Genomic DNA, 25,255 nt, shown 5'->3' on the forward strand with positions numbered 1-25,255 from the left:
GGGGGGGGGGGGCGCCCCGGAGGATCTGTGCTCTTTGCTGTCAGAGCAAGACAAAGGTCACCAGTGGCTGCCTGTGGGCCTCGAGGGTGCAGCTGTCTCCTCAAGACCCACCCCCTTCTCCCACTGTACCCAGGAACGGGATGGAGAATGGAGATTTCAAACCAAGGCATCATTTGATGGCTTCTGTCCTCTGGTTTGTCCGTCCGCCACACAGTGGTATTTTGGCTCTACTGGGAGAGTGAGCCCCAGTGAGTTTCTCGTGCATCTGGGGAAGAAGTGAGAACACAGAGCCCGATGGAGAGTCTCTCGTGTCCTTCCACACCACATACTCCTCAGGGGACGTCAAGAGTAGAAGCCCACGGCTGCTGGGGGTGTGTGTGTGTGTGTGTGTGTGTGTGTGTGTGTCTACAACATGCCTTAACCCTACGGCCTACTTCCCGCCCAGTAAAGGTGGCTTAGACACTGGCTTCTCATCTCCTGCGTGCCTTGCTGGCCCAGGGCAGCTCACAGGCGGCCCAGACACACAGCCATGGTAGACGAGCCTCTCTGGTTGTAATTTAAGATTAGCATGAAACCTTGGGTCTTGGCCCAAACCACCGGGCCTCAGCTGGGAACTGTCTGGGTAATGGATTCTGGTGGGGGTCTTAATCTACCTGCTGAAGTTGATGGATTGCCCCTCCCAGGACCCTCAGGTGAAGACAGCCAGCCAAGTGAAAACTAAACTCCGAGAGCCGGCAGGTGTGCACGGGTTCCCAACTGCCCTCCTGTCCCCGTCCTCCCCCCAAGAAGAAAAGACCATAAATTGCAGAGGGCGCCATCCATGCCCCGTGGACTGGGAGGCAGAATAAGCACAGGAGAGCCTCAGCAACTGCCCCGCACCACAGGCCTTTAGGTCAGTACTGGCCGCTGTCCTCATTAGGATGAGCAGGGGCACCCCACATCTCCATGGGGATGAAGCGGGTGGGGAGGGGAGTGAGGTATTCACATGTAAAAGCCGAAAAAGGTGGAACTGAGGTCTTGGAGCTGGGCACTGGTGGAGAGCCAAGGACCCTCTCCCCAGCACACTTCCAGTCCAGCGGAGTCACTAAGCACAGAGACCAAGAGCCCAACCTCCCAGCTCTGCTGCAGGCTCTGGCAGAGGACCCCACAATGGTGAGTGTTAGGACCCAGATACATGACCATGAGGGGCTGGATGAGTGCCAGCCACTGTTTAAGACCAAAAAAAAAAAAAAAAAAGCCCAAGGAATTCCATCATGAACACTCTGCAGAAGTCCCCTGCGGGTCCAGAGGAAAGAAACAGAGCTTCCATCTGATGCCCTGGGCTCTCCAGCCTTCCCCCTCTCTGCTCTACCTCTAGGAGGTGGAAAGAAGAATACAGTGAATATTAATCTCATTTAAACACTGGCATCACACAGTAATCAAAACTAGACAATTCCAGGCAACAGGGATAGTATCGCCAGGCTTCCGCGATTAGCCCAACACTTTCTTGCGTCTGGATTAGAAATCATCCCGGGCTTTCAGAAAGTTCAGTCCTGACATAGCAGCATTTGGGATCAAATGCTCCGGAACCAGAAGTGTTTCTGGACTTGGGATTTTCTCTGACTTTGGAATATTTTCACATACATGATGATTTGGAGATAGGTGCATATACATAATATTTGCATATATTTTAGGGATGGGGCCCAGATCTAAAAGAAAAAAATTCATTTATGTTTCATACACACCTTTTACGTATATCCTTAAGGGAATTTTGTACAGTATTTTAGTGCACCTGTGTTCTCATGTGATATATCACATGAGGACAGGTGTGGGGTTTTCCACCTGTGGCATGAGGTTGGTGCTCAAAAACTCTCATGCTTTGGAGTATCTCAGATGTTAGGTTTACAGATGCGAGATGTTCCACGGGTACCAGCATTTATGACATCAAGGGCAATGACCCCAGCACTGGTATGAGTTCAAATGGTAAATCAGAAAGCCACGTCACTGCTTTTATCTCCTGAGGCCACGGCTCTGTTTCCTCCAATATGAGCAAGAGGAGGGGGATAAAGCCTCTGCTGAATGGGAGAGGGCAGGGGACCCGCAGGGAGGCCACTTTAGTGGGTGCAGCAAAAAAAGCAACTTTGGGGGGGAATCTCCCTGGCCGATCATAAATAATTAGCCAGGAAACCAGGATAGGGTGGGGTGGGAAGCCCAGCAGGGACAAGTAAGGCAGGCTGTGAGTGAGAAGAAGCCCGGTGCCTTCCCGGGGTCAGCGCATCTGGAGCGGTTTCTCTAGCAGACAGTAAAGAACTCGATTACATCCAGTTAACTGGGCTCTAAACTGATTATGCATGTGCCGGGCTAATGGATTACATTAGCAAGAGGAAAAATAACATGTAATCAATCTCCATTTACTACAGGCCACACCAGGGCCTAGAGGAAAAGTGACTCTCAAAGCACCTCCAAACCCCACCCCGAATTCGTGGATGGACGAAACACAGTGAGAGGGAGCCCCCTCAGTGGCAAGAGAAGTTTGTCTTAGTCACACTGAGGGATAAATGGGCTCAGGGCAAGCATTGGAATGATAATGCTGTCTGTGTAGTCCAGGAAATGAGTGGGAGAGCTCTGCACCCCCAGCAGAGCCTCAGCAAGCAGGGACATTCATTCCCCAATGACTGATGCGGCCACACTGAGGACCTTAGGCTCCTGGTGTAGGAAGTGCTGCCCAGAGCCTGAGGGGCTGGTCACCCTGGTGATGTACAGCTGGACACCCTATGTTGGCATCTGTCCTTTGGATGCTGGTTCCCAGACTCTACCCACATGCCAACACTTAAGACCCCTCGACCCATTCATTCCCCATATCTTGAGCAAGAGCATCCACCACCTTAAAAAACCAAGATAGAAACTAATAAGGCCCAGGAGGATGCTCAGAAAAATCAGACTGCTTCTTCCTAACCACCCCAGAAACACTTCACCCTGACTCTCTGGGTATGATCCATGGACATGGTTTGGGGGACAAAAGGGATATTCTTAGCAAGTCCTCTGGTTCCCAGGTCCTTCAAAAACAAAGCCGAGGGCCCGACTTTTAGTCAAACCTCGGGCCACGTGCAGAATTCACCGTGCACGTTTTAAAACCTAAACGGCAATCTTTGCCCTTGGAGGGAAGAGGCCAGCTTCGTGCCACCTCTAAAGGACCCTTCATCAAAGTTGTAGACAATCTTCAATGGCCACACTGAGCCCTTTGTACAAATTTTACTCAGTTGGGTCCTTTGGAAATTCTTTTTTTCCACTGTTTTTTCCGTAAGCTTTTCCCGGACATGTCCACACCACCCCGTGGCCCGTCAGATCTCCAGTTTCAACTGACTGCAAAGAGCCTTTTCTATCAATGGTGGCATAAAACTAAGCCAGTTCAGTGAGACGCTTGCTCACTGAAGATACGGGAGTTGGCTGCGTGCTGTCCAGACCTTCCCAGTACATGACAGCTGGAGTTAGCAGACAGTTCCAGAACATTCTACCCACACTTCCTCACTCTTGCTTTTTTTTTTTTTCCTCCTTTCCCTAAAATGGTTGCTTGTCTGTGGTATGAAGGGCTCCCACCACTCTGAGAATGGGTGACGGCAAGATGAATCAGTCACTGACCCAGCACAGAGCTGTGTGGACAAAGGATGAGAAGGGCTTCCTTACGTGGGGGTCTCCATTTAAAATGACAGTAGAAGAGAGGAGGGGGTCACACTCGATCAGGTCCCAGCAGAAACGGGACCCTCCTTGGCCCACGGATGTAAGCAATGGTGTGAAAGGAAAGAGGAGAGACTGATAATAAAAGTGAGGAAAATGGAAAGAGAGCGTGAGGGAGTGGAGGGCGTGTGGAAGCAGGCCGGTGAGATTTATGGCAATTCGTACCTGATTGTTCATACTAAAGCCATTATGGGATGATTAGAGAAAAAGGTGAGGTTTTAAGTCCAGTGAAAATCAATAGAAACGTCTGGAGCAATCCTGCCTGCAACTGAAAGGACTATTTACAGTATCCGGGGCCCCTCCTCCTCTGTTACCGCCCATGGAGTCCAGAGGAGGATGGGGGAGAGGTCAGACAGGAGGGGTGGACAGGAAAAGGGGAAGGGGACAGAGGACGGAGGGGCAAGAGGCCCAGGGGAAGCCTAGAAAAAGACAGTGATCAGGGGAAGGAACAGAAAGGGACATCAAATACAGGAGCTGGGGAAATAAAGAGCCAAGGGCTCCTTCCCTGACCCTGCTCTTCCCAGCATATCTGCAGCCTTCCAGCCTACCGCAGGGCTTGCTCACTGCGTTCATCAGTCTTCTCCACCCCGCCCCAGAAAAAGAACAGACGCTTTGTGAAGGCAGCGACTGTGCGTGAGTCTACTGCATACGCTGACGTGAGTGCATGCTCAGAGCACCTGGTATGCACCTCTGGTATGCAGAAGGGGCTCAGTGTCTGCCTGTTGGCTGGATGAGTAAATGAAGGAACCATCCCGGGGACACGTCCAGCAGAAAAGAAAAACAGAGAAGGGAGAAGAATGGAAAACAGGAAACCTGCCTTCTGAAGGAGAAAGATCCATCACAGAATCGGAGGGTGGGCACGAAGAGCCAAGCGTCAAGAAAGCCGGGGCAGGAGGGGCACCACACGATAGTGCTGGGCTGCGGTAAATTAGACCTGCCCCCCAAAATGGGGTACCCCAAGACAGGAACCTTCTGCCCCTTCCAGGGCCAGGGTGCCATGCAGCAGCCAGCGGAACCCTGATGGGGACTGTCCATCCCTCTCCAGTGCTCCCCCGTCTCCACGCATTCACACTCCATGAGGTAGCAGCGCCTGGGCCCCTAGGAGCCGGTCTTACCTTGTACAACTTCAGGCTGGCCTCGTGCCTGGAGTTGACCGTGTGCAGCCGCAGTTTCTCTAAGCTGTTGGTGTAGTAGTCGCAGGCGTTGCACTTGAGGTGCACAGGGTTGCCGATGGCCACGCACTTGAGCCTCCACTCGTTGGCCTTGCCACCCTCCTTGATGTGGGCCACCAGCTGGTACTTCTGCACGTGCTTGTCTGTCTTGCAGTGCAGCTGGAAGTTGGCCTTGAGCTGGGTGTTGTAGCGGCAGAGCTTGCACTGGTACGAGTCCCCCATCACGGCCTTCCACTCGTCCTCCGAGAGGCTGCGCTCCACGTTCATGTGCAGCCCCAGCATGTCCAGGTTGTCCGTCGTGAATTTGTTGCAGACGGCGCACTGGAAGAGCTTCAGCGACGGGTCGTTGGTCTGGATGAAGCTCTCGCCCAGGTTCATCAGCTCCTCGGACACCAGCTGCCCACCCCCGAGCCGCATGTCTAGGGGGATCTCACCGCCCACTGTGGGAAGGACAGAGGAAGAGAGTCAGAGGCCAGGCTCACGGCAGAGGCACCACCCAGCCCTCCGCCACCCTCAACTGGGATCCAAGGAGAGCAAGGTCACATTGCAAGTGTTACAAGGTGCTACTAACTGGAAAACAAAGTCCACTCGCTGTGTTTGGCTCTCTGCTATGAACACTGTGGGGTTTGTGAAAGCCTTCATGTTTTCCCTCCTTAAGAAAAGAGGACCTAGGAGAAGTTGCACACCATCACCTCTTGAATTACCCCATTCATCCCCTCTCTCAGGATCCAGGGAAAGTCAGACATCAGTGTCATTCAGTGGGTATAACATAAGACCCTCTAGAACTAGAAAACAGTACAGCTGCAACCCATGACCCAAGCCTATGTCCAATCCCAATGGGGCCTGGGATTTATCTAAAGCAGCTCTAACGTAACTTTCTGCAATCAAGGAACTAACTGTTTCATAAGCACGTGGTCCCAGGCACAGTCATCAGCCCTGTGTGGCTAAGGAACACTTGCAAAGTGGCTAGTGCCATCAAGGAAAAGAATTCCTAATTGTAACTAATGTAAATGTAGAAAGCCACACATGGCTAGTGGCCCCCGTACTGCATGACACAGCTCTAAAGTGAAGATTTCAGGAATGATCTCTAGGCTTCACCAGCTCCTCCAGTCAATATCCTACCTGTTAGACAATGCTGCCAGTCCCTCTCCCACCTTACCACTAGGCAATCTCCCTTGTCTGAGCTTTTGCACCATGAAAAACGTAGGTCTACTCTAGGCCACATCATGTTCTCTTTGTCAGTCGTGGATGATCACATACAGAGCCACATAACAGCTGGCCTCCCTTTCAGGGGGCAGCCTTATCCTCGTTGACCCTCTACCCAGTGCCTAGCCCACTATACCAATTCCCAAATATTTGCTATGCCAGATGGGCTCAAAAAGAGCCAAAATAATACATGTTCAGGAAGCAGGTTGATATGGGCAGTGAAAACTCCAAGGTCAGCTCCCAGTCCCTGAAAGGGGTCTGAGAAAGACCCCTTCCTCCGTCTCCACCCAGGTTCCTTCTCAGTCCATCACTGCCCCACATCACCTGGGATCAGCTCACCTTTACTGGTGGTAAGTGAATACAGGAAGCTCTTATTTACATCAGAGAAAGACCTAGAAAGAACTGCCTGCCCTCCAGGGCTTAGAAGCACACAGTCACCCAGAGAGGTGAGCATCGGCTTCTATTTTCTGCCTCTCCCCCTAAATACAATAGCACACTTGAGCTATGAGGTCTGCCCCCAAACCCCAACTGATATTTAAACTTGACCTTTTACATGCGGTTGGGCTGAGGTTATTTATTTATTTTTTTAATGACTGATTAGAATCCAAGTTAGTGGTTCATCAAAGAAAAGATTTTTTTTTTCCCCAAACGATTTTCTTATTTACACAACTCAGGGTACCTCACGTGAAAAGATCAGCGCAGGCTCCACTAAGCAAGACCGGAAGCATTTGAAGCCTGTGAACATTCTAGCAAGCCACAGAAATCTTCGCACATGCATTCCGGAAGGCTTAGGAAGCCTCCTGCTTGCTGTCTCTTTTGCCATCTCTCCTGATGAGAGGAGCCATAACTATGACATTCTTTTTAGGACAAGAGAGAAAAAGGAAAAAAGGAAAAAGAAAAAAAAAAAAGCCCACTCTATCCCTTAATGGGTACAAAGGCCAGGCAACATTCACATAACATGCACGGTGTTTAGTTAAAGCAGAAACTGCCCAGAGGGTAAGACAAGGAGCAAACATATATTTGTTTCTGATGCCAACCACCTGAAGCAGCAAATCTTTCCCACTTTTTAAATTTAACCTCAGTGCATCAATATTGCTCTGAAGAGAAATTCAGCTGTCACTTGCTGGATGCCTGAGTGAAAACTGGAAGTCCTTAGAACGCTCAGAGAAAAGAAGACCCTGTTCCTATCCCAGGCTCTTAAGATGAAATGCAAATCACAGAACACAGGAGTGGTGAGAGGAGCTGGGGACAGGCAAGCCCAAACTCACACAGACCGCAGAGGAACGCCAGGGCTTTAGGATCCCACAAATCACAAATTTATGAGGCTAGGAGGAACTTATGAGATGGAGGAACCTCACCCAGTTGGGAGGGGATCCCTTCCTGAGTAGGATCTCAGCAGGTCTTCACTCTCAACCCGGCTGGAATAGTCTCGGAAAGGAGCAGGCACCATCTCCTTCCACACAACCAACCTTAGCACTGGGGATCTGCACCCTGGCACGTGAGCCCACCAGGAACTACAGCCTGAGAGAAGCCCGTGGATTACAAAACACATCCTAGGATGAACAGCAGAAGCAGAGCCTCATGCAGGTGTTCTGTGGCTGCCTGGCTACTCAGGAAACACCCAGATGCCCCATAAGCGACCCCTTCCTCAGTGGAATGTGCTGTGCTAATTTCAGCTGAAGGGGGATGTCTGGGAAGACATTCACATGGTCTGAAGTCTAATACCCTGTCTACTAAGAGCGGCTGAACGAGACCAGTACAAGGGGTGTTAACTTTAAAGTCCTCCGGAAAGTAAGGAACCATGAGAATAAAACTGTAAGCAGGAGAACATTTCACAAAACCCCTCTTTACACCTTCTGCAAAACCCAGCGATCTCTAGTAACACCTAGAGCTATTTTATAAATGGCCTAAGAGAAAAAAAAATCAGTAGAGCTGCAGATAGAACGGGAAGTTACACCTTTTTTTCATTTGCATATGCTGGTTTCTCCTACTGAGGTTATCCAGCCGCAGTTAGTTACAGCCCTCTTGACACTTCCTGTCACCCCCCACATCCACTCAAGCTTTGTGACTGTCATCATCTCAACAGACCTCGTGGCCCAAGGAAGGCACAGGATATCTCCAAAGACTCACCTCATCTGACAAGTGGTGACATTGGAAACTCAAGGGCCCTTCTTAACGGAGCTGGATAAAGTCCCTGGAAAGAAGAGCTCTATTCTCTTCAGGAATTATGTGTGGCTCTCCCGCAGGTGTCTAGAACACCAGGATTCATTCCTCTGTTTCTTCTGTATCTACCACAATACCCAGGATAATGCGTGATGGACTGCAGAGTCATGGGTACTTGGTAGAAAAGCAAAATTGTTTCTCTCCTTCACAATTCAAGCCTTCATTACCCATTTTAAAGGTAATGAAACAGATCTCAGTTTGACCCAATATGAACTCCTCCATGTCTGCTTGACTCCAAAGATCTACCTCCCCAGATTTTAAATCACTAGACTAGAAAACTCCAATACCAAGTGGCTTAAACCAACAACAAAACAACCTTAAGAGCATCGAAGCCCATCTTCTACGGTGCATGGAGACAAAGAACATGACGGATCCCTCTGTCTTTATGATTAACCAGTGGGTAAGACATCTTTAGGACATTTAGTAATAAAGGATCATAAAGGATCAACGGGTTAATGTTTCAAAATGGAACACAAGATTAAAATATCACAAATTCAAAGTGAAATGAATACAAAGCAGGAAAAGCAAAGAGAATGCTTTCAAATATAATTCATCAGCAAAAAATATTATCACTGAAACACCAGACAAACAGAGACCCGCTAGCCAGTGAGGTCTCGCCCTCTGGTATCCACCTAAACCATCTCCGAATGAAGGTACTTGCTCACACTTTGCTGCCAAGAACAACTCATTCCCATGTCAGTAATGGGGTACCTCTTAACTCAGGCCATTGCTGCTGATCCCAACAGGGTTAGTGAGCAGTCAGGGAATGGAAATCAGGCAGGACCCCCAACTGAGGCATAAGAGGTGGGTTTGAGAGTGGCTCAACCACCATGCTGTTCTTCACAAACCAGTCTGTAACCTTTCTTGCTGAAGTGATTCTCACAAAAGTGGCGGTGACTCTTTCTACCTACAGACCCAGTTTTCGGCATCCAGATCCTATATACCCTTGGCCTTTATTGTAGATATATTAAGTCAATTGTTAAGACTTGATGCTATGGTTTGGATAAACGTCCCTCAAAGGCCCGTGTGTCAAAAGACTTTCTCCCCAGTATGTGGCACTACTGGGTGGTAGAACCTTTAAGAGTTGGGGCCTAGTCTTCAGGCCCATATGGGCATGTACGCATGAAAAGGATGCGGGGACCCTGGCCTCCCTCTTCCTCTCACTTCCTGGCCACTGTGAGATAAGCAGCTTCCTTTGCCCTGTACGCTTGCCCTGATGTACTGCCTCACCACAGGCCCAAAAGAGTGTGAGGCCAGCTGACTGTGGACTGAAGCTTTCAAAGCTGTGAGCCAAGATAAACCTTTTATCTTTATAAGCTGACTATCTCTGGCATTTGTTACAGCAACAGCCAACTAACAAACTAGTGACTATGGCCAGCTCCTCTAAAGCACAGCTACCACTCATGGCAGCAAAAGGCTCCATTAACCAGCTCCCAACTGCTATTAAAACTTAGCTTTCTTTGACAGACAACTTTACAATTCATTCATTTTTCATCTATCACACCACTCATTAGGATGTCCCCAGGGCAATTTAATTCCCAATTAATTCCCAACTACACTAATCACCATCATCCAAAATAATAAAGAAGAACACGTCTCTTTCATCAAGATCCTCATAAACACAAGGAGAACTCTGAGAAATCTCTGGGTAGCTCTCAGTTCAGCAGAAAAACCAGCCTTTGGTTATTGGAATAAGGTATGCTACGGTTTCAAATTTCTCTTATTGAGATGATTGTCCCGATTTAAATTATTGAGATAATTGTCCCTATTCCTCTTATTGAGATGATTGTCCCAGCTACAGTTTCCTGTAAGTTTTAATAAATATTTAATGGAACCCAAAAGTTTTGAGTGATTATGGCGATTTTTCAAATTGAGAAAGAGAGAAAGGACAGAATGGGAATAGAAAGTAAGGTTGACCATAAGCCAAAAACTGGAGGAAACACTTAAATTTTAATCCTGGCCCTATGTAGCCAGAGTACAATCAGCTCTGTTGAGTGCATAAGATCTTCCATATGTACACAGAGTTCAGGGGATTCTTGAGGAAAAAAGACTTGATTGGAAGACACTCCACTTTACACAAGGCAACTCAAGGAGGTAAAAACCAACTGGACTCCCTCAGCCCATCTCCACTTTCCCCAATGAACCGCCTACCGTTAAAACAGACAAACACGTGGTCAGCCTCACCTAGAGCAGGCGTCATGGCGGCCATGGGCCCGGTGGGATCCAGCTGGAATCCACTCATCATGAACTGGGCGTCAGAGGCGGCACTGTCCATCTTCAGGTTGGGCAGGTTCATGTTCTGGGCCAGGTAGTACTGGTACAGCTCGGCCTCTGCGGGTGAGGGCAGGCTGCCCAGGCCCAGGTGGCGGTTGTGCTGGATCTGGGTCATGTTCTGCTGCAGCAGCATCATGTTGTGCATGTGCTTCTCACTGGTCATGTGAATGCGGAGGTTCCTAGCCACGTTGGTCTCGTAATCGCACACCTCGCACCGCCACGTGGGTTTGGTTTTTGGTTTGGTGGGCGAGGGGGCCCCGCAGGAGCTACTGATGTTGGCCGCTGCTGCTGCTGCCGCGGCCGCCGCCGCTGCCGCCCCAGTGGTGTGGCTGAAGACCTGCTCCCCGCCTCCGTTCTGCAGGTTCTGCATGTTGTTGAGATGCTTGTCGGACTGCATGTGAATACTGAGGTTGCCTTTGGTCGTTGTGGAGTAGTTACACACCTCGCAGCGGAAAGGCTTGTAACCACACGTGTAGCTCTCGCCTCGTGCCAACCGGGGGTGGGGCTGCCCGCTTTTGCAGTAGACGCAGGAGCCCCCAGGCTCCGGGTGCTTCTCCTTCATGTGTGCCTCCAGCGTCTGCTGGTACTTATAGTGCCAGTTGCACTTGGGGCACTTGAGTGTCTTACACGAGTTACGAGAATGCATCATGGTCATGTGGCCGCCCAGCGAGCGGGAGGAGCCCAGGACCGTGTCGCATTTGGGGCACTCCACGCCACTCCCCGAGGGGCACTCCCCAACCCCCAGCTCGCAGAGGGAGCCAGCGTGCTGGTGATGGGGGACAAAGCCCCCATCGTCGCCCTCTGTGCTTTCATTTGGTTCTGGTGCTGTGGCATTGTCTTTATTGGCACTTTCGTCAGCGAAGTCCAGCCTCCTGCCGCCCTCTGCCACATTGGCCCTGACGCCCTCACTGTTAAAGCTTAAACGATTCCTCCTGTTCGCACCATCAAAGACAACAAAGGAAGAAGCGGAATTAGAACTAGTAGAAGCTGTGCCCCTCGACAGGGTCTGGAGCACATTAGGCATTAAGGGGGAGTTAGAAATGCTTTGGTTTGAGAGAGCAAGGTCCTTTTTGCTGCTACCACCTGCCGCGGCCCCGGGCTCCTCGGGGGGCCTGTCCTCCAGCTCATCGTCCAACTCACTTGGAAAGAGTCCTTTGCAACCCTCGTCTTCCTCTTCTTCTTCCTCCTCCTCCTCCTCCTCTTCCTCCTCCTCCGCCTCTTCTTCTTCCTCTTCCTCTTCCGCCTCCTCCTCCTCGGCTGGCTCTGCTTTCTCGGAGAAGCAATCGGGGTCGCCCACTTCTTGCTTCTCTCCTTCAGCTGCCCCAGAGTCCTTGCCCTCTGAGGATTTGGTAGGACTGGAAGCCAGAGGCCCCAGGGGGACTGAGGTAATGGGGGTCTTCAGGACCGAGCTGGTGAGCCCGCCAAGGTTCAAGAGGGTGCTGGGGGTCAAGAGACCAGCCTGGGGCTGCTCAGGGCCAGTGGCAGAGCCGGCTGGGAGAGCCTCCTCCCCTTCCATTCGAATGCCACTAAATTTACCATAAAAACTATGTCCGGGGCCTATGAGGTTAGCTGTGGAAACTAAAGGGTGTTGAAAGTTTTTGTTTTTTGGTTCCAGAAAACTTACAAGGGGTTCCTTGTCTTTGCCGATCCCTTGGATGATAGCGGAGATGTTCTTATTGCTAAGAATTTTCCGCTCGTCGTCACTCAGGGTCATTCGATGGTCGTGCACTGCGTGGGTCACAAATGAACGGACGTACCCGAAGGAGAGTTTGCACAAGAAACACATCAGGATGGGCTTCCTCTTGCCGTAGAGCACAAAGCCATCGAATTTGGACAGGTCCACATTGTTGGGAACATCTTTGGATACGCAGGAGCTTTTGGCAGAACCGTCGCTGTTCAGGTAATCCTTGTTGCTTTTGTGTCGCACGTCAAAAACGCGGAAGCTGTGCAGGACGGGGCTGAGCCCCGCCAGGGCTGAGGTATTCGGGAAAGCCTGGTCTGAGCCCTCAAACCATTTCCCGAAGGATGAGGCTATGTGGAAAGTGTTGATGATCTGCGGGTACACGGGTGCAGCACACGAAGGGTCCCCTTGCTTGCCCCCCGCCCCGGGGAGAGAGTTCAGGAAGAGCGAGGGGACAGGCCCGCTGCCGCTGCCGCACGCGCCCCCGCCCTGGGTCAGCTGGCTCAGGCTCTCCACGATGTACGCTGAGCCGTCGGGCTGGTAGACGATCTCCCCGGCCAGGTTCTCCACGTCGCTCTCCTCGTCGCCCTCCTCGCTGGTGTCGCTGGCGCTCTCCTCTCGCAGGGGCGGCGGCGGGCGCGCGCCGGGGCAGTGGTGCTCCATGTAGGTCTGCAGGCTGGCGAAGGAGGCGGCGCACTCGTTGCAGCTCACCNGCGGGGGCCCCGGCCGAGGCGCTGCTCTCCGCGAGGCGCTCATTGAAGGGGGCCCTCAGGCCGTCCAGGGGCCCGTGGCTCTCGCCTGTGGGCTGCTCCATGCTACTGGGTTTGTCGGGGAGGTGGGTGCTGTTGAGTTCAGTCCATTGCCGGTGCTGAGGGATACCGCACCCATTGTCCTTCCCCGAGACGACGGGCGAGTCACAGCCTTCCATGGTAAGGCCTGCGTGGAGCTTTCATTGCACCCAGTACGGATCGGACCTGAAGGGCGGAGGCAAGGGGGGAGGAGGGAGAGAAGGGAAAGAGAGAGAGAAAGGAAAGAGGTTAGGAGGGCCGAGGCTAAGGTCCCGCGCACACGGAGCGCTCTAAGAGGCTTCTGTCCACACCCACAACACAGAGCCCAGGGCCAGCCGGGCACAAGGCAGGCCTGGGGACCTCGCCCCACGCAGGCCAGCACGCAGAGGGCGAGCAGCACCTGTGGGCATCACCGCCGGGTCCAAGCAAGGGGAGGGGCACGGAGAAAAGGGGTCAGGAGCACACGTCTTTGACTTCAGGTGGCCCTCTGCTCTACCCCTGGAGACCAGTTCAAATGTCCACAGTTTGCCAGCACAGCTTCAAGTCAGGGCCGGCCATGAGCCACAGTGCAGGAGGGCTGTTACCTCTCCAGCCCCCACAAGAGGTCACAGAATCCAGGGCCTCCCATATACAGATGACCCACACACAGTCATCCAGGGCTGACTGCACTGCCGGTTGGACAGGGGGACACCAGGTAGGGACAAAGTGGAGGAATGTTTAGCATCCTCAAAAAGAGGATGGACAACTAGGACAAGTTGGCTGATGTAGAGAAATCCCTGCTGCTGCTTTTACTGACCATGCATCTACTTTGGCAAAGAAGATCTCTGAAAACTACAAGGTTCAGAGAGCCAGCCTACAGGCTTGGACACACCCCCACAATGTCCCCAGGAAGACTAGTGGCTGCATCCCTCCTCTGCAGGACTCTCATAAGCATCAGTCCCATTCCCTAACCAGTAAAACAGAAGGGCTAAATCTGCAAACAGGCCCAGTGCCAACTCTGACCACCAAGCAGAAGACAGGTCCCCAAATTCCCATCTGTTCCACCCCAAACTTGAGAGCCCCCCCTGGACTTGGTTGGTTTTAGACTAAGAATATGTAGATGCAAAGCATGAGTTTGATATTTCCAATAAGAACCAGCCAGATTCTCGATTTGGCAACTCCCCCTCAGAAAGTTCTACTTCATCCTGTCTGCAGAAGCCCACTGACAGTGTGCTTGGTGGCTTTTGCTATCTTGATCTTAGCCCAAGTCCAGACAGCAGCTGGGCTCAGCAAGCCCCAGTTCCACACCTGCCTTTTAGGATATTAGTTGCTACCCAAGCAGCTGTCTTGCAGCCCTAGGGCTTTTCCGCTTCCAAGTGCCACTGATCTGAACTTGCCCTTTGAGACCTTGTGTCCCTGGGGAAGGAGGCAACAGATCACCAGCCACCAGGCTCCTGTGGCAACTTCATCACTGGGGCACTTCTGTTGAGATACTGCTACAAGCAACTTAGCACCTTGCACAGCCTGATCTTTCGCCCACAGATCCCAGGCCATCTTCCCCTGCTCCTTGTCCTTGGAGGACACTTGGCCACGTCTCCACCCACCATCTCATTCATCTCATCTCATCTTCATCAGCAGATGAAGGCTGTAGCTCCTTAGTCTCCCTCCACCCTCTGCAATCCCCATCTTTTCATTCTTTTTTTCATGATTCTTGACTGCACAGTGAGCCAATAGCTCCCCCTCGGGAAAAGATGGAGAAGTCATATTTACTAGAAGTCTCAGGAGAAATAACTTTTTGGAAGAATGTGCCACGATTTACTTAAAACACACATGCACAAACACTCACTTTTCAATTTATAATGTCAGACTCCATGTCAACAAAGTTCTGCATGCCTTGGAAAAGACATGTTCGTCTGAAACAGAGGTGACTACACTAAACCAAATCCAATGGCAAATGCAACGGGACTTCTCTCAAGGCTTAGCTGGGATACAGGTGAGAATCCAGAGAGGCTCTTCTTAGGGATGCTCCTGATTGGCTGGACAACATCTGATTGACAGCTCAGGCCAAAAAGGTTGGCAGGCCTGAAGGTGCGGGAGGGTTAACAGCCCAATTGTAAAATCAATGTCATAAATGCTTGGTAAGTTACAGGAACATGCGGGAAGGGGAGGCCACGATTGATAAAGGAGAACAGCTTTGATGCTGCACCAGGGACTTGTTTATCGACAGCAAAGCCAATCTCCTCTCCAGCCTGGGCTGGGCCAGAGAAACCTGCAAGCGTTTACCAATTAATTGGTGGGCTTTTCTTGCTCTGCTCTCTTCCTTCTCCTCTTCCATAAACTATCCAGCTAAGGAGCTGAGACTTAAAAAAAAAAAATGCCCTTAGTTTGTTTTTTATTACAAAGTAGAAAGTGTCAAGACATGATGACATTATGACAACTTCTGAAAGACATGACCCTGTGGTGGTGACACTAGGGCTGCTCATTCACAGGGGCGATGGCCCACTGAGATACAGGTGGAAAGGAGGATTTCATTTCTGGATCCATGCTGCTTGCTCTGGGCTTCCTTTCCACGCCTGGTGGCCATGAGGAACAGAACCCTTGGCAACCTTGCTAAAGAGTCAAGTGTGGCTCATGGGCTAGTAGCCCCGTCCTCGGTAGGGAGCTTGGGAAATGCAGACTCTCAGCTCCCAGCAACCCCTACCACTAGAATCTGCAATTTTTTTTTTACATCATTCCTAGGAAATGTGAATCAAACTTGGAGACTCTGCCTCACAACATCTTCGCCAGGTGTCTGGCTCAGCTGTGCTTGGCACCTGTACTGCCAGGTAACCAGTGAAGGGCAGCCTTAGCCCTACCACCCAGTCCCTGGGAGGTGCAGGGATGGGAATGGACAAGGCGGACAGGAGCCCTGACATGAAGAAATCTCTTCATCCTGCCCGGTCCTGCAGCTCAAGGACCTCGGGGCATCCACCACTCTCCCACCCAGCCGGCCGCGGAGCTCGCTGTTTATCAGCCAGTCAATAAGAAAAAGGTAGTTCTTACTTAAGGAGGCAGAAGTCAACTCGGCAGGTCGATCAGCACTCTGTCTGTAAACACGGTTTCCCGTAAAATCAATGATCTTCAGTTACAGAGGGCAGCCTGGGAACCAAGAGGGTCCCTGCGCTTTCACAGGCAGCCCCGCCAGCCAGAGTTCGCGCGCCTCTCTCCTCAGGCCCCCAGGCTGTGTGCCCTGTCCCCATCCCTGGCTCACACACGAGTCCTCAACCCTTCCTGCAGCCTGCTTCTCCTTCCACTGAACACATCCCAACTTCCCTTTAAATGTCCAGGGGGGCTCTCGCAACCCCCAGTGTTATACTCATTACCATTGTTTAAGAATTCAGTTGGATTTTAATAAAGCGCATCTCTCCAATGACAATGCTCAAGAGAAGACACATGAGGATCTTGATAGTATCCGTACATATGCACACATGTGCGCCCTCGTCCCTCTCTCTCCCTCTCCCCATCCCCCCTGCCTTCTGAGCCTTTAAATCTGCCACTGGAAACTTCAGAAGACAAGTTCTGACACCTTCATCAAGAACACCCCGCCCCTTATCCATCTCCCTGTGTATACAGTTCCCCCAGTAAAGCCCACCGCATCTTTGCAGGTATTCACTTCTACTTTTCAAAGACTGCGCTCATAGAAGGATAAAACTATACCATGTGCCCCGTGGGCCCCTGTTAATCAAGGCGTCCCTCTCCCTTCCCTGAGCTAAAAAGATGTGCTGTGACAGTTCTATGGCATTTCCAGAAGGAGACAGTTATGGAGAAGACTAGAAAAGGGGAGAAAGCAACAGTTACAGAGGCTGGCGAGGGGAGGCGGTTATGAGGGAGGGGAGGGGGCCCCTGCTGTTGCTCCGGCTCCCAGAGAATTAAACATGAACAGTCGCACTGTGTAATTTTAAATTGTTAATTAGCACAGGGTTAATTAGGCGGTCCTTTCACAAGGGGCTCTTTGGCAGAAAACCAAGAAGGGAAACAAAGGGAAGGAAAGAAAAAACAAAGAGAATAGAGACAGCGAGAAACTGTTGCCTCCATGAAAAACCCACACGGTATCCCCAGAGACCACTGGTCTGGAAACTCTGGGTACTCCTGCCCCGTCCCAGGGAGATGTAGCACATACTGCCTTCCCACGGGCACCCCCCGCAGGACGGCAGGAGCCTCGAAGGTGCACAAGCCCTTTGACTCAGCGATTTCTCCATCCTAGGAGTTTATCCCAAGGAAACAACCTTATTTGGAGATATAGGATTATTCACAACAGGAAAAAAAAAAAAGATGGAAATAATCAGGCAAAAACAGAGACTAAATAAGTTATAGTGTACAGAGCTCCATGTGTTGTTATAAAAAATGATTTCTTCAAAGAAATTGTTTACGGGCATGGGAAAATGATCAGATGCTAAGTGGATGAAGCATATATGGGTATGCATATAAAAACGTGAGGTATTTCTATCAAAATTTTTACGATGGCAATTTCTAGGAGAGGAGGTTATGGATGACTTCATTTCCTCTTCTGTGACTTTATTTCCCAAAGCTTTTTAAAGTTAAAGCCTCGTAACTGCAGCCATGGCTTTCCTGAGTCAGGCACTGTGGGAAGGCCTGTGGGCTCAACCCCACCTCAATCCTGATAACCGCTCTGTGACAGGGGGGCTATTTTTATTCCCATTTTAAAGACAGAAAAACTGAGATTGCCCACGGTTGTACGTCCTAAAGGACAATGTCTACTTCCCAAGACAAGAACAGATGTGATATCCAGTGTTCACATTCAACCTTTAGTACCTGGACTAGGATCAGGCTACCAGGACGGCTAATGTAAAAGAACACAGCCACGCCCACCCCCAAATGCCCTTTCCTTTCCTGGGGGGAGTGATGCTGGAGGACTCAAGTGGACTTCTTCACATGGATACCTTCAGACAGGTGGAAGGGGACAAGGTTGGGAAGGGCAGCCGCAGCTAAGAATTGGGAAACTCAGAAAACTCACATAAAAGAAACAGAAAACAGCCTTGCTTAGACTCTACTGACCTGAGAAATGCAGTTAAAAAACAACAACATTGGGAGCAGTGGCGCATGCCTATAATCTCAGCTCAGGAGGCTGAGGTAGGAGAATCGCAAGTTCAAAGCCAGTCTCAGCAACTTAGCAAGGTCCTAAGCAACTTAGCGAGACCCTGTCTCAAAATGAAAAATAAAAAGGGCCAGAGATGTGGATCAGTGGTTAGATACCCCTAGGTTCAATCCCTGGTACCAAAGAAACAACAACAACAACAAAAAAATTTTTTAATTTTAATAAGGTATCTCAAAATTTATCATTTCTTTATATCGAGGATGGAAAAAATCTTCAGATAATAAAGTCAGGATTTTATAGGTGGCTGATGGCATCATCTAAAGGTTAGAGAGTTCAGTAACCTGCCACAGGACACTCTCTCTTGTCTGTTCTGTTCATTTAAGTCAGCTACTTGAGGAATGAGACCAAGTACATCAACGTACAGAGCACACAAAGTAACAGGAATCACTAATATGCTAATTGGTGAAGCCAAGACTGGGGGGGAAAAAAAGACCTCAGTCAGCTGAAAGAGCAGGCCCAAACAACAAGAGGAAATTTTTAAAAAGATAAATATGAAGCCCTCTATTTAAGTTCAGGCAGTCAGCTAAAACAACAAAGGGTGGGAGATTCGGACTGATAGCAGTTCATGCAAAACAAAACACAAACAAAAATAACCACCACCTAGGGGTTTTACTTGACTACAGATTCTGCAGAAGCCCAAAGTGAACGTGGTGGCCAAAGAAGAAACATAACCTCTGGCAAAAGGTGTGCTCTGTACCTGCTGGACATCAACAGGTTCACAGCACTGTCATTTTCTCTGTGTGAAGAATGTGGTGATCCACTCTGGGTAATCCTGTAGCAGGGATACCTACAACATCTCAGAATGGCTGACCGCGAACAGCTCAAGAGCACAGTAGAGAGAAGTTCCACCGGATGGCAAGACGACTCAATTACACGAAACCCTGCCTGTCACATACACAGAGATGCGGTGTCTTCTACCTAGCTTCAGGGTGGAGCTAAGGAATGAGAGGAATTCCTAGGGAATTAAGAGTTCAGTTCAAAATAAATGAAAATCTTTCTCAAAATTATCAAAAGTTCAAATGGAATGTTTCCACTGCAAAAACACTACACTCCCTGGTTTTGAAAATGGAGAAGGGGATTTTGCTGTGGTCAGGAGGTTCCATTAGGCAGCCTTTGAAAGGTGAAGATTCTTTTCATTCCAGGGCGGGCAATGGAGTTATTCTGCCAGGTTTAACCTCCTATGTTTTGCACATGGTAGCAGCCTGTGACTCTGGGGCCATCACTCTGCTGTGATTGGTTATCTGCTCCTGTACCTGTGAGCAGCATGAGATTAGGCTCCATGTGTCATTCAACTCAGCATCCTCTATATCCAGGATATAATAGATGCTTAATAAAACAATGGGGGAAACTAAGGTCATGGGAGAATTGTTAACACTTGAAGAAGAAAAATGATGATCTCTGAACACATTCTTGGTGGGTTTCTCTCCCCACCCCAACCCTGTCATAGTTTGAGAAATGCCTGGTTTGTGCTGGAAGTGGAGCTAAGTGGTCACTGGTACAGCACTTACCTACCATATAAGGCTGGATTCACTTTACAAAAAAAGAAAAAGAAAAAACAGAAATAATAATGCCTGGGATAACCATTCTTGATTCAATGGAACCAGAGATCCTTGGTGAAATGGCCAGTTCTTGGGCTGGATCAGGGAGAGTGTTGGCAGTGAGCTTGGAGCACCTTGTGCCCAAAGGACACAGAGCAGTCTGGAGGGCTCCCACCAGCCAAACCTGGGACTACATGAGCAAGAAAACTAGAGGGTCAAGGGCTACTTCCTTAGGGTGGAAAGCCAATGAAAAAATGCAAAAAAAAAAAAAATTATGGCGTCAGAAAACCAAACTTTAGGAACTATGATCGTAGTTGACAATCCATTCAGGAAAGAATCGGTAGAGGCTGAAACTAAGGAATGTGAGTTTTCACAGTCTCAGAGAATCTCCCCACAGACACTTACTAATTACGGAAGGAAAAACAATAACTTGACAGTGGAGAAATCTGGCAGGCATCACCTTAATCAAGTGATCAAAGTTCACAGCAACGGCAATGAGACAAACAGACATCATGTGCCTCCTGACAGGATGCACTGAGAAGAACCCCCCATCCCATCCCCAGCATACCTGCAGAGATGCAAAAGCTGAGCCTCATCAAGAGGGAACATCAGACAGACCCAAATTGAGGAACGTCTACAAAGTGTCCTACGCTCTTCAGAAATGTCAGCGACATGAACCAGAAAGACAGCCGGAAACCCGGTGTCAGATTCTAGGCGACTAGAGAGGTGTGACAAACAAACATCACACCTCATCTGGGATTTTCTTTTCCTTTAAAGAACATAACTGGGACAGCTGGCGAAATCTGAATAAGGTCTGTAGGTGGGCTCATAATAAATGTGAATGTTAATTTCCTAATTTTGATAAGCGTGGTGTGGTTACATAAGAGAGTCTGGCATGTTCAGAGGTGAAGGGGCATGATCTCTCACTTTCCAAACAGCTTAGGGAAAGACGTGAGAGTGTGCACCTGTGTGCCCAGAAACGTGTGTCTGTACACAGTGGAGGGGCGGGGTGCATATGAGGTAACCCTAACATAGAGGAGTCTGGAAAAGGGGATGAGAAATCTTTGTTCAAACTTACAACTTTCCCGTACACCTGACATTGTATAAAAGAAGAAGAAACTCTACACAGTAAGTCTCCAAAAATACATATGAATCGCCAAGACATTCCTTATCTTTATGGGAAATTCACTCCTGGCACAGTGTCATGAAGGGAGGGAGGCTGGGAGGCTGGACAGGGAGGGGTAGGCAGACCAGAATAGGAAACTGGTCTTCCCTTCCTGTAGTCTGGTGGCTTCCAGGTAGAGCTCCCTGGTTGGAGAGGACAAATAAATGGCCATTCTAACTTGGGCAGAATTTCAAGTAATACAACACTGGACCATTTACTCAGAACACCCCTGGCCCTGAACTCTATGGGTAGACTTCCCCAACTCAGTGAAAAGCAGCTGTAAACAAGAGCATAAGAGCAGCCACCAGAAAAGCCCTCCTACGGCATGCACATTGCCAAGCCCAGATGGAAAACAGAGGAAAACACACAGCAATGAATACACGATCCCCTTGCTGACTCCACCTCCTCAGAAGAAAACCCCAAAGGCAGCCTAAGAGAAGTAGAAACCTCATTCAAGGGGCAGCAAAATACTACCCGCATCTGTTTAACTTGGAATCCACAGAAGGACCATATCCAATTCCATTCTGTGCTTTATACAATAACAGCGTTTGTCTACTACCGCTGCATATAAGTCAATAAGTGCTAAACCATAAATAGGTGAGATTCCATCTGCTTGGTAACAATTTCCCAGCAGCCTTAAGGAGGATTCCGTAACTGTGGCCAGGTCAGAGAATACACGTGCTTGAACAGGTCCCTCATGCTGTAGGAGGTCCATTGCCTGGAAGGGCCAGAGAACCATCCAGACCCTGGACTTCATGTTTGCTAATAAGTGCATCTGTGCTATTTCCAGCATGAACATAAATCAGCCTGGAAGTGAAAACTGCTAGCTCAGTCCATTCTGTAAGGAACCCGCAACCACCGCGATATTCTGGTTACAGCGGGGGCTGGTGGGGAGGGGACTGGTAGCCACGAGATCAGAAGCAGAGCCAGTGCTGGGAACCCGTCCATCCTGCATGGGCAGCAAGAGAACAGCTGGCAGTTAGGGGAATTTAAAAAGATTTTTACTATGTATATAGATTAAAAAGCAAGACAGATCCGCTATTACTTGTACTCTTGCCTTGTACTAAGTAACAGATTTGGGACAATTGAATCGGCTACCCGGTATATGCTTCCCAACGCTTAGCTACTCTTGGAAACGTGCACCTAAGTCATGTGGAGGTTTTCAGCATCTTTTGCCCACCACTGGCCTGAACGGTGCTTCTGACCTGGATTTAATCATCACAAAGCACTGATTCCCTCCCAGATCTGAAGAAAGCCCTCATTTCCCCAACCACAGTAGCTTCAACTCTCCACTCCGTCAACCGGCCCCACCTCCCTGGCAGGTGCACAGCTCACACACCCCAATCTTCACCCATCCCCTGGCGCCTTCCCAGCTAAACCAGACACCTCCCTCCACTAATTGTAACCAATATTTAAAATGTCCTTTGCTAGCACCCAAAACTTTTTCATCTCCTCCCAACTTCTTCAAAGTCCCTCTCCAAAGATCCCCTCTCTGATCTCTCCACCCTTGCTACTGGGCTGTGCAGTACAAACTAGGAGATGATGTAAAACCACCATCTGGCCCATTACGGTTTCAGTCTGGTATCTCACGAGGTTGAATTTATCTCAGATAACTTCCGCTGATTACAGTAGTATGAGTTCATTATTTTAAAAAAATTTTTTAGATACGTACAAAGGTACTCAAAAGCTAAAGTAAAAATCACTTGTAACTCCACCAACCAGGCAGCTGGAGAACCGACAGGTAGGGAGTTGGTTTCTCAGGTTCTAGCGCTCTGCATGTCCTCAGTTACAGATTTTCTTCATCCACCTTGGATTGTACTGCTCCTTATGGGAGCTGCCCTTTTAACTTGAGACAGCATGCAATTTTAAATGTGACATTAAACATTCTCTGTAAGTTGGGACAGACAGCTGTGTAACACTGCATCCTATGGACACAGCACAAGATTACTGAGTGCTACTAGTAGACATTTAAACACTTCTCAATATTTTGCTCTTAATTCTACAATAAATGCCCACAACTCTTTGAGGACAAAGAACAACAAAATAATAAAAATAAGTAGCATCTCCAATGCTGTCTACCTAGTAGGACTAAGCATAGATCTGAGAACCTTTTAAAGGTTATTATTTCATTTGGTCCTTCAATGGCCCGTTTTACAGATGAGGACACTGAGGCTTAGAGAGTTAAGTACAGGCTGTGTTTAGTTGGCCTCTGAAGCCAGTTAGGCTCGGCATTCTGCCTCTGTTTCCTTAGGACACATTTCTGGAAGTAGAAATGTTGGCTCAAAAGCTAGGAACATTTAAGATGCTGGCATGTGCCAGCCTGTCCTCCAGGAAAGCCCTTCCAACTCCCACTTGTAGCTGTATGTGAGCAACAGTTTTTCTGCAACTTCATCTACCATGAGCATTATTTCCTTTAAAAAAAAAAAAAAAGTCGGAGCTGGGGATGTGGCTCAGCATTAGAGTGCTTGCCTAGCACGTGCAAGGTGCTGGGTTAGGTCCTCAGCAGCACATAAAAATACATAAATAAAATAAAGGTTTTGTGTCCAACTACAACTAAAAAAAAAAAAATTAAAAAAAAAAGTGTCAATCTGGCAGGTAAGAAAAGGCATATCATTTTAACTTACGTTGTTTGCTAGTAAGACAGACCCCGTCTGCAGTTATCTAAACTGCCTATGTTTCTATGGGGAGGTAGAGGTCCTTTTTCTTAGTGATTAATTGGAAGGCTTTATAGCATTTTGCTGGCAGTCCCTCCCATGACTCCCACTGCCACCATCCACTGTCCCTTGAGCTCCCAAACCAGAGTCCCACCTACTCACTTCATGGTTTAGACCACATTCTCTGTCTGTCTTCGGATCTCGACTCTTTGGAACAGTGGACTCTGCCTACTGCTTCACTTCCTCAACAACAGTCTCTCAGAGGGCTGGCGAGTTCCTCCTTACTTACACGATGACATAGGGCCACAGTGTGTCAGTCTTCTGAAGTGGAACCAACTGTGGGACTTAATGAAAGGAGGCGGAGAGGACCGGGCATCTGCTTCAAGTGGACTAGGACCCCCTGAGTCTCTCAAGAGTTGGTCCTCTCTCCAAGGTCACCCATGTCCTCCTAGTCTGGGTCAATGGCTTTCCCACTTGCACATTCATCTTTGTGACTCCTTAAAATCTCCCCCACCCCTCACTTCTCCAGCTCACCTCCTGCTTCTCTGACCTCCCATGCTGCCTGCTCTCTTCCTGTTCCTACAGCTCTCCAAGATACGCTTTTCCACTCATTCCATAAAAGTCACTCCCCTGCAGCCCACAGAAACCCCCCGCCTCAGTCTCCCATCCCACTGTGCATCAGCACGCTCCCCTCCCTGGTTCTCTGCTCTTATCTCTGTCCATCAACTACCTTAACTACTTACGTGGTTTCAATTACTGAAATTATGAGTTGACTCCCCAAACAAAAATTTCCATTCCGGACTTATCGCCTGAATAGGCATCTCCTACTTTCAGCAGACCACAGGATGTCTGTAAGTGGCCAGCTTTCCATCACTCACAACTCAGCCCGGCTCATCATTTCCAAAGGGAACTGCCCCTTGGTGACTGCCCTCATCTCCCTGGAAGGAACTTGGGATTGCAGAAAACAGAAAGGAGAGACCCGCTTAGACTTCACAGGGTCACGCTCATCAGGTGGCCGCCCTGCCCAAAAACCAATTGCCAAAATGGCCAAACTTAAGTTCTGCCCCGCCATCCTACAGCTGTGTCCCTTTATCCCTGGGGGATAACTGAAGACACTACCAAACCCTCTAATTTAATGCCTTTTCAATGTTAATGAAGCACTTATCACACACTGTGGCCATCTATAACTTTGCAGTTGGAGGTGTGACAGCAAAACCGGTGTGAATTTTCTTTTTCCTTCTTCACAATTTCATGGGTGGAAAATTGGTTCTCACCATAGATCTTGGCAACCTCAGCATACAGGTTCTTTTTCTTTCCTTAAGTAGAAAACTTTCACCTTTTCACTTAAAGGAAGCATTTTATGGCTCTCTTTTGGCGTATCTGAATTGTCAACCTCGCTGCTCTTATTCTTTGGGGCCATTTTTAGGTAAAATAAGGGTTACCAGCCTTGCAATACTATAATAATGGATAAATGAGAAGGCTACTAAATGAGAGGACAGGTGGGTAGCACACAGAGTATGGATACACTAGACAAAGGGATGATTCACGTCCCAGACCAGACGGGTGGCATGACATTTCATCCCACTATTCAGAAGAGCTCACGATTTAAAACTTACGGATTGTTTATTTCTGGAATTTTCTATTTAATGTTTTCAGATCACCATTGATCTTGGGTAACTGAAACCACAAAGTAAAACCACGGCTAA

At 49.1% G+C, this 25,255-nt stretch overlaps 1 protein-coding gene across 1 annotated transcript in view; it reads right to left on the reverse strand.

Moving 5' to 3' along the window:
• Nucleotides 1–25,255, reverse strand: part of Zfhx3 (zinc finger homeobox 3) — a 231,367-nt gene that overhangs the window by 144,033 nt on the left and 62,079 nt on the right. Inside the window, 3 exon segments of the mRNA XM_015496138.2 lie at nucleotides 4,830–5,326; nucleotides 10,500–12,982; nucleotides 12,984–13,244. Of these exon segments, the coding sequence (XP_015351624.1) occupies nucleotides 4,830–5,326; nucleotides 10,500–12,982; nucleotides 12,984–13,198 (3,195 nt within the window). The 5' untranslated portion in view covers nucleotides 13,199–13,244.

This window comes from Marmota marmota, unplaced genomic scaffold (genome assembly GCF_001458135.2).
Source record: "Marmota marmota marmota unplaced genomic scaffold, marMar, whole genome shotgun sequence".
Lineage (NCBI taxonomy): Eukaryota > Metazoa > Chordata > Mammalia > Rodentia > Sciuridae > Marmota > Marmota marmota.